The sequence below is a fragment of the Scyliorhinus canicula genome, chromosome 4 (genome assembly GCF_902713615.1).
Source record: "Scyliorhinus canicula chromosome 4, sScyCan1.1, whole genome shotgun sequence".
Lineage (NCBI taxonomy): Eukaryota > Metazoa > Chordata > Chondrichthyes > Carcharhiniformes > Scyliorhinidae > Scyliorhinus > Scyliorhinus canicula.
This window is the reverse complement of record NC_052149.1, coordinates 205,790,191-205,805,578: the sequence shown is the minus strand read 5'-3', so window position 1 is coordinate 205,805,578 and position 15,388 is coordinate 205,790,191. Positions and strand designations below refer to the sequence as shown.

The 15,388-nt window shown below is 51.6% G+C and overlaps 1 protein-coding gene across 3 annotated transcripts in view; it reads left to right on the top strand.

Annotated features, from left to right (window-relative positions):
• The window catches only part of LOC119965332 (solute carrier family 22 member 5-like), a 56,079-nt gene that overhangs the window by 31,606 nt on the left and 9,085 nt on the right, over nucleotides 1-15,388 (top strand). For all 3 annotated transcript variants that reach the window (XM_038795951.1, XM_038795952.1, XM_038795953.1), the window contains exons 5-6: nucleotides 3,438-3,620; nucleotides 9,988-10,123. In XM_038795951.1, coding sequence (XP_038651879.1) covers nucleotides 3,438-3,620; nucleotides 9,988-10,123 — 319 coding nt within the window. The remainder of the gene's footprint in view (nucleotides 1-3,437; nucleotides 3,621-9,987; nucleotides 10,124-15,388) is intronic.

The window sequence follows — 15,388 nt, the reverse complement described above, 5'->3', positions numbered from 1 at the left end:
TCGAGAAGAATCAGAAAATGATTCCAACCATTTTCCCGGAAATCTGCACCTGCCTCAGATAGTAAGTTCAAAAAATGGATCCACATCTCTTTTCCAAAACTCAAGCACAGAGCCCCTTTACTTAATATACACAAAGAAGATGGTTCTTGAAACCCTCTTCTATACCTGATTTTGCCATCACCCCATTTTGATCCAAAGTTATTGTTAACAGCAGATTATTGTAAGGGTTAGTTTCATGGGTCTGTTGCCATTGCGTTAAACAGAAAGACAATGGGGTGTTTCAAAATACCTCATAATATTGCCCTTATAAATTAGGCCCAATATTCGGCTAGTCAAGAACTGTTTCAGAATCACAAAATTGTTAAGGTGCAGCAGGAGGCAGTTTAACCCATTGTGTCTGCACCGTCTCTTCAAACGAGCATCACGGCTTTGTTCCATCCTGTACGTTTTCCCTGTACCCTTGCACATTGGGCATTCCTGACCATTCGTTGTGTGCAAAAGTTTGTTCTCCCATTGCGCTTGCCTCTTTTCCAAATCACTTTAATCTGTGCCCTCTCATTCTTGATTCTTTTACGAGCAGGAATAGTTTCTCCCTCGTGATTTTGCCCATCCCCCTCATAATTTTCAACATCTATCAAATCTCTTTTTAGCATGTTTCTTTCCAAGGAGAGCAGCCTCAACCTCTCAAATAACTGAAGTTTCTAATCCGTGAAACTACTCTTGTAAACTCTCACATCATTCCTGTAGTGTGATTCCCAGAACTGTACACCGTATTCCAGCTAATGTCCAACTAGTATTCTGTATAAATTCAGCATAACCTCTTTACTCTTGAACACTATGCCATATTAATAAAGCCCAGTATACAATATGCTTTATTAACTGCTTTCTGCACCTCTCAATGATTTCTGCAAGTATTTACCCAGGTCTCTCTGCTCCTGTGCGCCTTCTAAGAATTTTACCCCTTATTTTATATTGTCTTTCCGTGTTCTTCCTACCAAAATACATCACGTCACACTTCTCCGCATTGAACTTCATCTGCCACCCAGCTGTCTGTCTACTCCACCAACTATGTCCATTTGATGTTCTACACTATCCTCTTCACAGTTTTTATTTGCCCGAGCTGAATTTCTGACCATAGAATCTATCCAAACAAAGATATGGGGCAGGATTTTCCAGAGGCTGACACTGGAAACGCGATTGGGCAGAGAATCGCTCCGACGCCAAAATCGCGGCAGCCGCCGATTTCACGCCAAATCAAAATTCTCAGTTGCCTCAACAGCAGTGTCAATGCGTTTCAGAACGCACGTACAGTAAACACCATTTGCATATCAGGAGCGTGCCCAACTCTGTATTCTCTGGGGTGTCTGCGATTCTCCGCATCTGATGGGCTGAAGTCCCGACGCGTAGTTTTACTTGTGCTTTTAAAAATCATGAAGCCGGCGACAGTTAGGCTGATGGCTGGAGGGCTTCTGTCAGTGCCGGAGGGAGTAGCAGGTGTGACCAGGAGATGGGCTGTGGGGTCAGGATGGATGGGCACGGAGCACCATTGCCATGGCCAGCAAGGCAGCCATATAGCTGTACACGCCGCTGTCTGCCCACTCTGAGCTTAGGGCCACAGGTCGTATGGGTGTCTCCCCAGGGCACTCCCCTAGGTACTCTCTAGCCCCAGCCAGCCCATCAGCTGTATGGCTGGGATGAGTGTGTGTGGGGATTGTAATGTGTATATGCATCTGCAGCTTGTCAGCCGCCCGAATGTCAATCACGGACCCGGTGAATCCCACACCATTTTTAATTGGAATCGATTGTGTTCCACGTGGTGTGGGTGCTAGCCCCTCCACGGTCGCTGAATCAGTCCAGGTTCAGCACTGGTTCTGCTGTCGTGAACGTCGACAAATCCTGCCCCAGCTTCAACACTTAGTCTCAGGAATGGAGAATCCAATCCATGATTCGTTCCACTTATTTAACATAGACCACCTTGGTGCTTATATCAGTCCTTTTGGCAACAATAAGATGCCTCATCCTTGACGTTAAATCGTGTATCATCATTTCCTAACTTCTTCACTCTAGAGTCCCCACAAACCTTCTATTAACCTTGCCACAACCTTTCGCCCAAATCCAACCTCTTCACCTTCCAGTTGTGAACTATTTATTCAGCCACCAAGATCTCACATTCTGGTATTTCCTCTCTGAACCCCTGCGATAAGGCCCTCCTTAAACCCCACATTTTGACCTAATGTTTGGTCACCCTTCCACATTTCTTCTCTGTGTGTTGTTTGTTTTATCCATCCCCATACAACAGCTGGAGACTTTATTTTTCTCTTTAAAATGTACTGTATATATTTAAGTTGTTGTCGTTCTTGTTGTTGGAACCATACCAGAATGGGTGAGGTGCCTTTACCTTCCATCAATCCAATAATTATAACACCACAACATTAAGGGGACAGCTTTATGAATGTACGCTTGCAGGCCAGAATCTCATCCATTAGAAACGTACATTGGAAAATTGTGGACTTTTACTGGATTTACTTTTAATGGATGGGAAGCATCATCAGGAATTCCCAATATGGACACCTAGGGCGCTACTGGTCGCATCCCGCCTGAACCGGCGTGCGATGTGGCCAGTGGATCCCGTGAGAGGACTCCCTCGGGATTCCCGATGACCATGACGCTTCGTGAGACCCAACCTCGCATGGCTAAGTGAGTTCAAGAACCCACTTGACCGTTCTCGCACCGGGGCTAACTACCGCCCAGCATCTATCAGCCTCACTGAGGAGACTCCAGTCAGGTGCCGTTCAGTACTGGTCCACACAGACGGGGACCAGGCGGAACAGTACCTGGGGAGGTTGCTTCAGGAAATCGGAGGTCCCCGGTTGATTGGTCTTTGGGAAGGGTGGCATCGAGAGCCTGCCTGGCACTGCCAGGATGCCCAGGTGGCATTCCAGGCTGGCAGGGGGCACTACCAGCTTGCCAGGAAGGCAGTGCCAAGGTGCCAGGCTGGTAATTTGTCCACACCAGGGTCGGGCCCAGGGGCGCCCTGCCCGTGTGAAGTGGGCTGCAGGGGGTGCTCGATGACCTCCTTATAGGTTAGTTGGTGGGGTCCGGGGGTTACGCAGGGGGTCAGAAAATCGGGCCGCCATTTAAGAGTCTTCCTGCACAGAGGCGCTCCACTCACTGGAGTTCTTTCATGCCAGAATTGACGCTGAGTGCAGCCTGGGTTGAGGGGGGGCATTCCCTGCGGGGCACAAAAAAAAAGAGTACTGTTAGATAACGGGGTCAATCTTGCAGCTTAACGGACTCTATTTACTTTAGTTACCTCATGCCCCTCGTTGGTGATGGTCTGTGCCAATAATATGTATTTAAAAAATCACTTAATATACCAAGCATATTGAGATTTGTACAGTCAGGTGCTTGTAAACTAATGTCTTTATTTTTCCTAGATCTTTCAGGACTTGCCACCGCACTGGTGATGGCTGGAAAATTTGGGACCTCGAGTGCCTTCTCCATGGTTTATGTTCACACTGCTGAGCTGTACCCAACCGCGGTTCGGAACATGGGTGTCGGAGTGGGCTCCACAGCCTCCAGGGTTGGCAGCATCATCTCACCTTACATTTTTTATCTTGGTAAGTTATCAGTTTAACATCTGTATGTAATTTATGGCCTATATGGAATCTGACTAATTTTCTTGTATTAATTAAAGCCTACTGGCCTCGTTGCGATCCGCTTGTGTTGGGCTCAGGAGTGGGACACTGGAAGGGCCCGCCTCATTGCCAGAAGATACTGCAAGACATAAGACATAATGCATGATTGAATCTCAGGTTGAGGTGGTGATGGAGGGGGCAGTGTGGGGTTGGTGGTAATGGGGGGGCGGGGGTGTTGGAAGGGGGTGGTGTTGGGGGTGGTGACACGCTTGCCATGAGGAACTGCAGCTCAGCCGGGTTTCACTTGCTCACCCGATGCTGACCTCTGCCTCGGCAACTGCCCTCTCTCCGGGTCCACCAACCAGGTCCAGTGCCTGCTGCTCTGCTGCGGTGAGGGGCTGCAGGTCCAGCGGTCCCTCTCCAGTCTTTTTCCTCTCCCGGCGGACATCTGTGCAGAGTTTGTGTGATTGGAGGTGGAATGGCGAGATACTAGGGTGGAGGGTGGGGGTGGTGTGCGAGGGTGGTGGGTAGATAGTGACAGATGGGGTGCAGAGGAAGGTGGGTTGGGTGTACCCATACGGCCGATGTTAGTCTGCACAACCATGGGCCACGGAGGGCGGTCAGTGAGGTGCGCAGCAAGCTGGCTGCCTTGCAGGCTGTGGCAACGGCGGTCCATGCCTGGTCACCCCGATCCCACGGGAGGGCACCACAACCCCATGGTCCCATCCTCTGGTCACCCCCACCCAGCCAGCCCCGCCAATGGCAGGACAGGCGTCCCATGGTAGCACCTGTGCATGTCCTGCCTCCTCTCTCCTTCATCGTCTATAGCGATGTTTCTCGATTTTTGAAACCACAAGTGAAACACGCCACCAGTAGTTCATCCGGGTGGAGGCGGGGCATCGCAGAGGTTCCAGGGAATACTGGATCAGGCCCACTTGTTTCCTGGTTTAGCTCTATGGGCTAGACACATAAGCCTACTTGTGACACTAATAAAGATTATTATTAATGAAAGGAATGGCTGCCATGAAAGCACAGGCTCTCAGTTTTGTGGCAGGGTAAACAGACAAGCAGGAGGTCTTGATAATAATGAAACAGGGAGAAGAAGCAAGGTTAAATTCTGACAGTGGACTTTCCTAAAATTAATTTGGGTAATGAAGAAATCTGGAAAAATTTAAAGAACTGGTTAAGTTATCTTCCAGATAAGAACTGTGGGCGGAATTCTCCGACCATCGCAGGGGGGCGGCGTGAATGCCGCCCCACCGCTGGCTGCCGAATTCTCCGGTGCCAGGGTTTTGGCGGGAATCATGCCGCGTCGGTGATGCAGAACAAATCCAGCAGCACGGGCTCAATTCCCCTACCAGCTGCGAATTCTGAATTCTCCCTCTGTCTACCCGAACAGGAACCGGAATGTGGCGACTAGGGGCTTTTCACAGTAACTTCATTACAGTATTAACGTAAGCGTACTTGTGACAATAAAGATTATTTATTATCTTTTTATCAATGATATGTGGACGACGTTTACTGTACGTGCCGAGTAGAACGCATTGACGCCTCTGTCGAGGCACCAGAGTATGGCATTCTGGCGGGCGCCCAGCGCCAGCCATGATTTTGACCTCACGATCTATTCTCCGTCCAATCGCCTTTCCCGATTTTGGCATTGGTCGAAGGAAAATCCAGCCCCTTATGTATCATCCGCTTTTGGAACGAGCATGATAGGGGAGCTTCAATCACTAGGACTCAATTCAATAATGTCATTTTGGAGCTTACATTCAATTTTCTTTTGTACTTGTGATAACCTTTCTGGCTTTAACCTATATGGATCATGGTTTCTGAGAACTGTGTCCCCCACACCAACATCATGCATTGCTACCTCCATTCTACCTAATTTATCCCCACAAATACATTTATAGGACTGCAGTAACTTTCAATTTGCTCCGTGGCTGGATTCTCCCCTTCCCGGCGGGGTGGGTCGTACCAGCGCTGAGGAGTGGTGTGAACCATTCTGTCGTCGGGCCGCCCGGAAGGGGCGGAATCCTCCGCACCTTCAGTGGCTAGGCCGGCGGGGCTGGCGCGAGTTGGCGCCAACAGCATGTGCTGGCGTCATCCCAGCAGATGCGCAGGGGGGTTCTTCTCCGCGCCGGCCATGGCGGAGGTTGACAGTCTGCACGGAGAGAAAGAATGCCCCCACGGCACAGGCCCACTCACTGTTCGGTGGGCCCCGATCGCGTGCCAGGCCACTGTGGGGGCACCCCAGGGGCCCAGATCCCCCTACGCTCCTCCGAGGACTCTGCAGGCCGCCTATAGAGCCAAGTCCCGCCGGTACATTCCTGGTTTGATTTACGCCGGCGGGACCAGCCAAAAACGGGTGTCTGCTTGGCCCATTGCGGGCCGGTGAATCGCCCGGGGTGGGGGGCACTGCCAGCGGCCGCCGACCGACGCGGCATGATTCCCGCCAAAACTCCGGCACCGGAGAATTCGGCAGCCGGCGGTGGGGCGGGATTCACGCCGCCCCCCTGCGATGGTCGGAGAATTCCGCCCCCAGTTCTTATCTGGAAGATAACTTAACCAGTTCTTTAAATTTTTCCAGATTTCTTCATTACCCAAATTAATTTTAGGAAAGTCACTGTCAGAATTTAACCTTGCTTCTTCTCCCTGTTTCATTATTATCAAGATCTCCTGCTTGTCTGTTTACCCTGCCACAAAATTGAGAGCCTGTGCTTTCCTGGCAGCCATTCCTTTCATTAATAATAATCTTTATTAGTGTCACAAGTAGGCTTATATTAACATTGCAATGAAGTTACTGTGAAAACCCCCTAATCGCCACACTACGGTGCTTGTTCGGGTACACAGAGGGAGAATTCAGGATGTCCAATTCACCTAACAGCACGTCTTTTGGAACTTTATGTGAGAGCAAACCAGAGCACCCAGAGGAAACCTACGCAGACACGGGGAGAACATGCAGACTCAACATAGACAATGACCCAAGCCAGGAATCAAACCCTGTTCCCTAACGCTGTGAAGCAACAGTGCTAACCACTATGCTACCGTTCAGCCCATTCTGCCTGATGGATTTGTTTTAAGTTGGAACCACGTTGTTGTAATTTCCATCAGTCTCTTTGAATTAAGCACATCTAAATCTATCCTTTTGTCTATTTCATCTTCATTCAGATGGCTGAAGATCGTATCAGAAACCTGGGGCGTGATTCTCTAATCCTGCAGCGTCGTTTTCGACGCCGTGAACGGGCCGAGCCAAGGACTAATTCTGGCACCTACAGGGGGCCAGCACGACACTGGAGTGGTTCACGCCGCCCCAGCTGCCGATCCTGGCGCGAACTGGGCGCCGTGGGATCCGCGCATACGCAGTGGCGCGGTTCCAACGCGCACATGCGCAGTGACCTCCTTCAACGTGCCGGCCCCAAAGCAACATGGCGCAGGGCTACAGTAGCCGCCGCATAGGAAAGGAGGCCGGCCCGCCGATTGGTGGGCCCAAGCGCAGGCCAGGCCACATCAGAGGCCCCCCCCCGGGGTCGGACCCCCTCCCACAGGCCGACCCCCGACCCTTCAATGCTGTGTTCCTGCCGGCTGAGAGCAGGTGTGGAAGCGCCGGCGGGACCCGGTGTTTTTACGACGGCCGCTCGGCCCATCCTGGGCCGAGAATCGGCGGGCCGACCATGTAGAGTGGCCACCAACCAGCGCCCCGCCAGCCACGCCGACGCCAATGGTGCCAATTCTCCGCTCTGCGGAGAATCCCATGCTGGCGTCGGGGCGGCGTGGCGCGATTCGCGCCGTTTGTGGGGATTTTCCGGCCCGGCCCCAGGCTGAGAGAATCCCGTCCCTGATCTCATTTGTCTCATCTTTTGCTCACAGCTCCTCCCTCTTTTTCTTCTCTGATGGGCCTGTAATCCCATCACTGCACAAGCAAGAAATATTGCCGGTGGGGCTGGGCAATTTCTTTTAAGCTGAATTTCTACTGGCTGTTCAACTACAGCAGGCATCATTCCTGTCTGTGATCCTGCTCTATCATTCCCTTGAATGGGCAATGTTTGTACCATTCCTACAACCACTTCTTCCCTCTTCAAGCTAGTGCTTAAGTTTATTTTTACCAACGGAATTTTTATTTTTTCTCCATGCATGCATCTGATCAGAACCTCTTCCTTCACTTTCTCTTCTGGATAACAAATACCTTTATCCCACAACATTAGGGATTGACACAAACCTGTATCCCTTAAGATTTTAATATCTTTCTCCATTCTAGTCTGTCCACAAAGAAATACTTGATCTTAGCACACAAAGTTCTTAAAACTCTGGTCACTCTGCCCCGTAGCATTTGTGCACATATTTTCCTTCCTATTGTTTGCGCCTCACCTCTCTGTATAAATCTGACCTGTATAAATTAAGTGAAAATTCATACAGGTACTTTAATCCTTGAGCTCAATTATTTCACAGTACAAAGGAACACCTGGGAGAAATATCTTGGATGGATTTTCATCTGTTCCACATGGGTGCGAATTGCTGCAGGGAGGAAAATCAATCTGGGAAATATCCCTGATTTTTTATTCATTAATTTAAATTATTTTAACATTGGACAGAAATGGTAATGGATGAAGTTTCATCTTCCAAGTGCAATGTCCAGTGTTTGCTTTCGGAACAGGAAATACAGGCAAAGATTTACTTAATTTGACTCAATGTAACATAATCTACCCCTAAAGTATTTATAAAGGTTCTGCAGGCATTTAAAATGTAGCTCGGGACTGAGTGTGAAGAGATGCAATTAATGAGCTGTGAAGGGTCCAGTGGTCTTTAATTGACCTTGAGGATGTGAGTTCTTGTATAAAGCTACAGGGGCAGCACAGCAAAGAGCAAAGAGCAACATTAACTCACACACATTACATGTGTAGGAATATTACACTGACTGTGCTGGAGCGCAACTTGCTATCTTCCAACTGACGAGAAGTAAAAACTGAGTGCTTTGGCTACTTTCTTAACTGTACACCATACCAGACCATACCGACTTTCCCCTCTGACAATACTCTCTTTATTTGGGGGATGAAACTAAGAACAAGGCACTGATTGCATTGACCCTGGTAGGCAGGGCATTCTGAAATATGCACACACATACAATACCATGGCGCAGCATGTTGGTGTCCTAATGCACTGCAACACAGAAAGGTAGATCGTGGGTTAGATCTTGTAGTAAGTCAAGACTTAAATTCCATGTGGGGGGGGGGGGGAGGGGGAGTATTTTCTGCGTCACCCCATGATGTGTTTCCCGGTGGCGGGAGTGGGGGGTTCCCTGGCTGGCTGAATCTTCCGGTCCTGCCGCTGTTGAAGGGGTTTCCCATTGAATCCACCCCCACCGTCAGGGAACCCACGGCAGGGGTTTTCCATCGTCAGGACCGGAAGATCCCACTGGCGAGAACGGTCAGAAACCCAACTCCCTCTCGCCAAATCTTCATGTTGCTTCCACCAGAAAGTATGAGGAAAAAACAAATAATTCCAACCCAATTCTCCAGGTGCTGCTTGGGAAATAAATTTCCACCTCTTCACTGCGTCATGTGAGAGTGCCTTAGAGAAATGGATGTTTAAGCAATGTACCTTTAAGAAATGGAGCAGTTCATATTACTGAAGTGATGTCAGAGTGTGGGTGGAGCTGGGTTTTTAGCTCAGCCATTTTGCAGTGTTTTGGTTTCAGTTTTGAGGAAAAGAGCTTGGGTGTGTCTGTGTTTGCAGTGAGCTGGATCTGCGGTGATCTCTCAGTGAAAGACCATCTCTGAATCATTTGGGTGATTTAAACTCATAATATAATGTCTTTAACCTGATGTGTTTCTGTTTAAAGGTGTTAAGTCTTTTGGAGGTTTGAAGGAACATTTTGAGGGATTATTTAGTGTTGTATGATTTTCGGGGTTATATTTGAAGTAAGGGGTGTTAAGGGATCCAATGATTATTTAAAAAGGTTAAGTTGAATTCATGGAATAAACGTTGTTTTGTGTTTAAAAACCCACGTGTCCATAATTGTAATACCACACCTGGAGACCAAGCCATGTGCTTCAAAAGCAACAATACATTAAAGGGAGAGATTGGTTGAACTCCATGATACATTTTGGGGTTCTGAAAATGCCACTCTCATAACAACTGGGAAATGCTGCTTGACAAAGAGTTAAAAATAGGTAGGGGAAAGCTAACCTCAAAAATGAAAATGAGAATATCCCATATTGTTTAAACAGATCTACATTGAATGTACATTAAAGGATGGTCTTTGAACACAAGACATCTGTTTACACGTACTGCTGATAACTTTGAGTTGATGTGCCAGTCTTCATCTTATAATTTATGGTTTATATTTTCACAGGCATTCATCATGAGTTTCTCCCCTTTATTCTGATGGGGAGTTTGACTGTATTCTCAGCAATTCTGGTTTTGTTTCTGCCTGAAACACTCAACGTTCCTCTCCCAGAAACAATTGACCAGATGCAGAAAATTAAAAGGTACATGTGAATAATATTTATGATTCAGTCTTTCTTCTCAATTTCTGCTCTGAACAACTACATGAATGTAATGCTTTTAATGTGGAACATGCTCCAACAGTGGCAAAAAGGAGCAAATACCTTTCCTATGTTAGAGCATGAGAAGTGTTCAAAAACCTGGTTGAAGATATGTGTTTTAAAGAGAGCAAGAAACACAAATAGCTGGGGGTATCTGGAGAGGGAACTCCAAAGAGCGCTGCTGTATGTTCTGCAAGGTAAGATTGCAGGGTGTGATGGAAATGGTAAGCAAACCAGGTTCAGAGAACCAGAGAGTGGAGAAAGGACAAAAAGTTGGAGAAGTTTGTAGAGGTGAGGAGAGGTTAGATTTTATAGAGATTTTGTCAACAAGAATGAGAATTTTAATTTCATTCCATTATGGAATAAAGAGCCCAGCAAGATTGGAAGCTTAGGTGAGTGGGATTTAGTTGCAAGCGCACTTGTAGGTACCAACGGTGGCAGTTTGTGGAGAATGGGAGGTGGGCATGGGTGCATTGGAAAATTTGTTCACCATCCTACCCCTCAAAACAACTTGGAGGCAGGGGGTTGCCATGGGGTGGAAACCCCATCACCTTCCCGGCTTCCCCCAATTAAATCCAGAGTAGAAAGGATTGATGACGGCCAGTTAAGGACTTGGCCCACCACCATTAGTACCTACAAGTCGTATGGGAAGGTTGCGGAGTGGGCGGGGATGGGTGGGAGTGAGTGGGTGGGGATGGGTGGGAGTGAGTGAGTGGGTGGGGATGGGTGGTGGGAGTGAGTGGGTGGGGATGGGTGGGTGGGAGTGCGTGGGTGGGGATGGGTGGGAGTGAGTGGGTAGGGATGGGTGGGTGGGAGTGAGTGGGTGGGGATGGGTGGGAGTGAGTGGGTAGGGATGGGTGGGTGGGAGTGCGTGGGTGGGGATGGGTGGGAGTGCGTGGGTAGGGATGGGTGGGTGGGAGTGAGTGGGTGGGGATGGGTGGGAGTGAGTGGGTGGGGATGGGTGGGAGTGAGTGGGTAGGGATGGGTGGGAGTGAGTGGGTTGGCCGCACAATGTGGTAAAGCCACCCAGTATTCCCTGGTGAACCTGATAGCTTCCTAGATTTGAGTCCCTCCTGCCCTACACAGCATTCAGACTGCGGCAGTAGTGCACCCCAGCAGGAAGATGGCCTCACTCAATAATCCAACATCACTGTCCCATACCACTGGGCCATACCCGACTGCTTATAGTCTCAGCAGAAGCCAGCGTTCCTAATTATTCTGGTTGAACTATGGAGCTGCCAGCCAGGACTAAGGACAGAAATTATGGGCCATGGAGCTTCTCCTGTTCCTCAGCCCCTTATCTTTGCAGCCCCAAACCCTCTCAACGCTTCCGCTCACATCCTTTGGACACCTAGATTTGGGAACCATTGTCATATTGAGGTCTAACTGTTTCATTAAGCTTCAGAAAAACCGATTGGACTTTTGTACTCTATGCATCTATTTATAAAGCCTATTGATAGTTATAGGGCGGAATTCTGTTTCTGAGACGAAGTGTTGACGCCAACACAGAATTCGTGGAGTTTCATGACAACAAAACTGGTACCACACCGAGACCGATTCTGCTACTGTTAAGAGGCTAGCACCAGAGCCACTGTGGAACACTATCAATTCTAATTAGATATGGTGCTGGATTCGCCAGATCCACGATTGACACTCAGGAGGCTGACAAGCTACAGCCGCATAGACACACTTCATTCCTCACATAACCCATCCCAGTCAACAGATGGCAGCAATGAGAGCAGCTCCACACTTCACCGACGCCGAGTTGAAGACCCTCCTGGGGGCAGTGGAGGAGAGGCAGTTGATCCTGTACCCCGGCCCTGGAAGGAAGCTGCCAGCCGCCGCCGTTCATCGTGCCTGGGCGGAGGCAGCAGAGGTGGTCAGCACCGTGTGCAACATAGTCTGGACCGGCCAGCTGAGCAGAAAAAACCTGCACGACCTACTCAGGGTGAACAGGGTGAGTAGGCAGCACTGTGCCCCTTGCATCAAGCCACGTCCCACACACCTGTAACCTGACTCCACCCCACCGCCACCCTGCCCCATATGCCGGCCATCATAGCCGGGTGCCCTGGCCGCTGAGGTCACCAGCAGCCCATCCCCTGGGCTGCATGAGTCAGACTGGCTAACACTGTCGTTTTCTGTTGTTCCTCCCCCCCCTCCAGCCACGGGCAAGGATGTGAGGCCCTGCTTAGTTTCTGTTCTCCATGACACGTGTATCAATGTCCCCCCTCCCCCCCCCAACACCACCCTCATCCTTCACTATCCCCACACCACCACCCCCACCTCCACCAAAAGCACACCACCACTCCCCTCCCCAGCTCACAATCTAATTATACATCTTGTCTTGTGTCTTACAGGACCTCTTGAGGATGGAGCGGGTCCATCTGTTGCCCCCTTCCCCCCCCCCCACCCCGCCCCCACCTAGCCGTTACCAGAGCTGTTGCTCCCCCGTGAGCCGAACAGTGACGAGGGGAGCAGCTCGGACAGCAGCCCTCCACCCGAGACTCGGGAGACTCCGGAGTTCAGGTTGGAGGATGACAGTGATTTTCCGTTCCTGTCACAGCTGTCTCCAATACTCTGCACCATCCCAGAGACACTCAACTCGGTTGGGCATGTTAGTGAAGAGGCTTCTGGGACACTATCTAGAGCTCACCACACAGCTGCCGGGGTACAAGAGGTGGAGGTAAGCACACCCAGGGGGCGGGCCGACCCCAGGAACTAGCTGCCATCCAGGCGGATCTCAAGCTTCTGGAACAGACAGTCCCATCTATAGTGGAGATACAGTCGCAGAGCCAGGAGCTACATAAGGGGTGGATGGCATCCAGTACCTGCATACGCAGTTGGAGGATTCCAAACGTGTGCAGCAGCAGGAGGTGGTGCCGACGATTTTGCCATCCAAGCCAACACCGCACGGTGGCGTCCGCAGTGGAGTCATTGGGGGCGATGGTCGTGGATCAGCATGTCCAAGACCTGGGGCATTCTGTGCAGGCACTGGCCAAGGCCCAGGGCAGGGTTGCCATCTCACAGGCGATCATGTTCCAGAGCCACCTGGACACCGCAGCGGCATACTTGAGCGTGGCCTAATCACAACAGGCCATTGTTGGTGATATTGCCCAGATGCTGGCTGACATTGCGCAGGCACAGAGGAAGGTGGCCCAGTCCCTGTGCTCCATGGCCACGAGCGTGCGGACCCTGGTAGAGACAAGAACGGGCCTCCAGGACTGGGAGTGCCAGGTGGTGGATGAGTCTCAGGTGATAGCTCCGCTCGCACCCCCATCCCATGGAGTAGCCTGAGGGCCATTGGGCACTCAGAGGGAGGAGGAGGTGAGGGAGACCCATGCCGGTAACTCCCGCAGGGGAGGTGCCTGAACACCGCAGCACCCCGGACTCCCTCTCTCCTGTCCCTGACGCACCTGGTTGGCAGTGGGCAGAACGGGGCAGCACCACACCACCTGGCACCCGAGCAGTAAACGTGCCCCCCCCCCCCTCCCGCACTACCACTACCACCACCAGTCGGTGAATCTGTGCATGTTGGCCCTGGCGCACACGCCATGCAGCCTCTTGTGCCTGCCTGGGCTCCTTGTTCTGCTCGCCCTCGCCCACATCCTCCCCGTTGGACGAGACGTGGAGCGAGCTCCTCCTGCAGCACGTCGCCCCTCTGCTGCGCGATGTTGTGGAGGACGCAACAGGTCGCCATGATGTGGGCGGCCCTCCCAGAATCCTACAGGAGAGCCCCACCAGAGCTGTTCAGGTAACTGGAGGCTGAAGCGGCTCTTGATCACGGACCTAGTCGTGTCTTTGTCGCGTCAGCCACGTCCGCAGTAGATAACCTCTGACGTCCAGGAGCGAACCCCCCAGCCAAATCGTCGAGTGTGCCAGGATGAAGGCATCATGCACACCGCCCGGGTACTGGGCGAAGAGGTGAATGATACACAGCTGATGGTCACATGTCAGCTGAACATTCATCAAGTGGAACCCCTTTCGCTTTGTGTAGAGCGGCCTGTCATCTGCCGGTGCTTGTAGGGAGACATGCATCCTGCTGATGACTCCCTGAACAAGGGACATCACGGTGATGGCTGCGAATCCCACTGCCTGGGCATCCTGGTGGGCTGGGTCCCCATTTAAGTGGCGAATCCTGCCGCCTGGGCTTATAGGGCCTCTGTGGTGGCGCGGGTATACCTGTGCACCGAGGTCTGTGCGATCACGGACAGGTCCCCACTAGGCACCTGGAAGGTGTAAAAGTTCAGGGCGACTATTACCTTGACAGCCACCAGGAGTGGGTGACCTCCCACATATCCTCACATTGCCAGTTGTGCCATCACCTGGCAGATATGTCACACTGGCAAATGAGTCTTCAGCAGCATGTCCGGTCAGGCAGGTCCTCAATTGAATTGACAGGCAATACCATTACACAGGAGGCCTCATGCGGCGGCTTCTTGGCACCACCTCCTCCTCGGCCTATTGGGCGGCCCGTTCTCCAACCTGGGCGGTTGCCACCTATTCTTCTGCAGCATGCTCCACTACTGCCCGCTCCGCTGCTGCAGCTTCCTCCTTCTAGTCAAGCAGCGCCCGCTCATACAGCCGCAGGGCATCCCCCAGGGCTGCGGCGATTGCAGGAAGGCCACCATTGCTGGTTGAATTCCAATATCCATTGCCTGCAGTGGATGAAAGACCAACATGTTAGCATGGTGCATGCTGCCATGCCCAACCAGGTCCAGCAGCTGCATGGTGGCCCCGGTTGGCACCTCGGACTCTGCCCCTGCATGGTCCCCCCCCCCCCCCCCCCCCCCCCAACCCACCCATTCCCGCACCCCTGGCCCCTTGGTGGATGGCACCGTGGGACTCTGGTGCCCGCCTCTGATACCAGGGGTATCGTTGGCTGGCATTGCCCTCACCGGGGTATGCGCCGCAGCCCCCGTAGGGATTACTGTGGGTGTTTCCCTGGGTGGGCCCCCGGTGGGTGGAGGCCGGTTTTGGGGGGGTTGGAGGCTGGGGTGCGGGGATGGGGGCACCAATACGGCCGGTGTCATTCCGCGGAACAGAGGCCAAGGTGGGTGGTCAGCAAGGTGGCCGTGGTAATTGCCACCGCCCCAGTCCCGTGGGGGGTCATCCCGGCCACTTGGCCCTTTCCCCCACCGCCGGCCAGTGTCCGTCTCGGCAACCCATAGTCACTCCTCTCTGTGTCCTACCTCTTCTCTCTCTCCACAC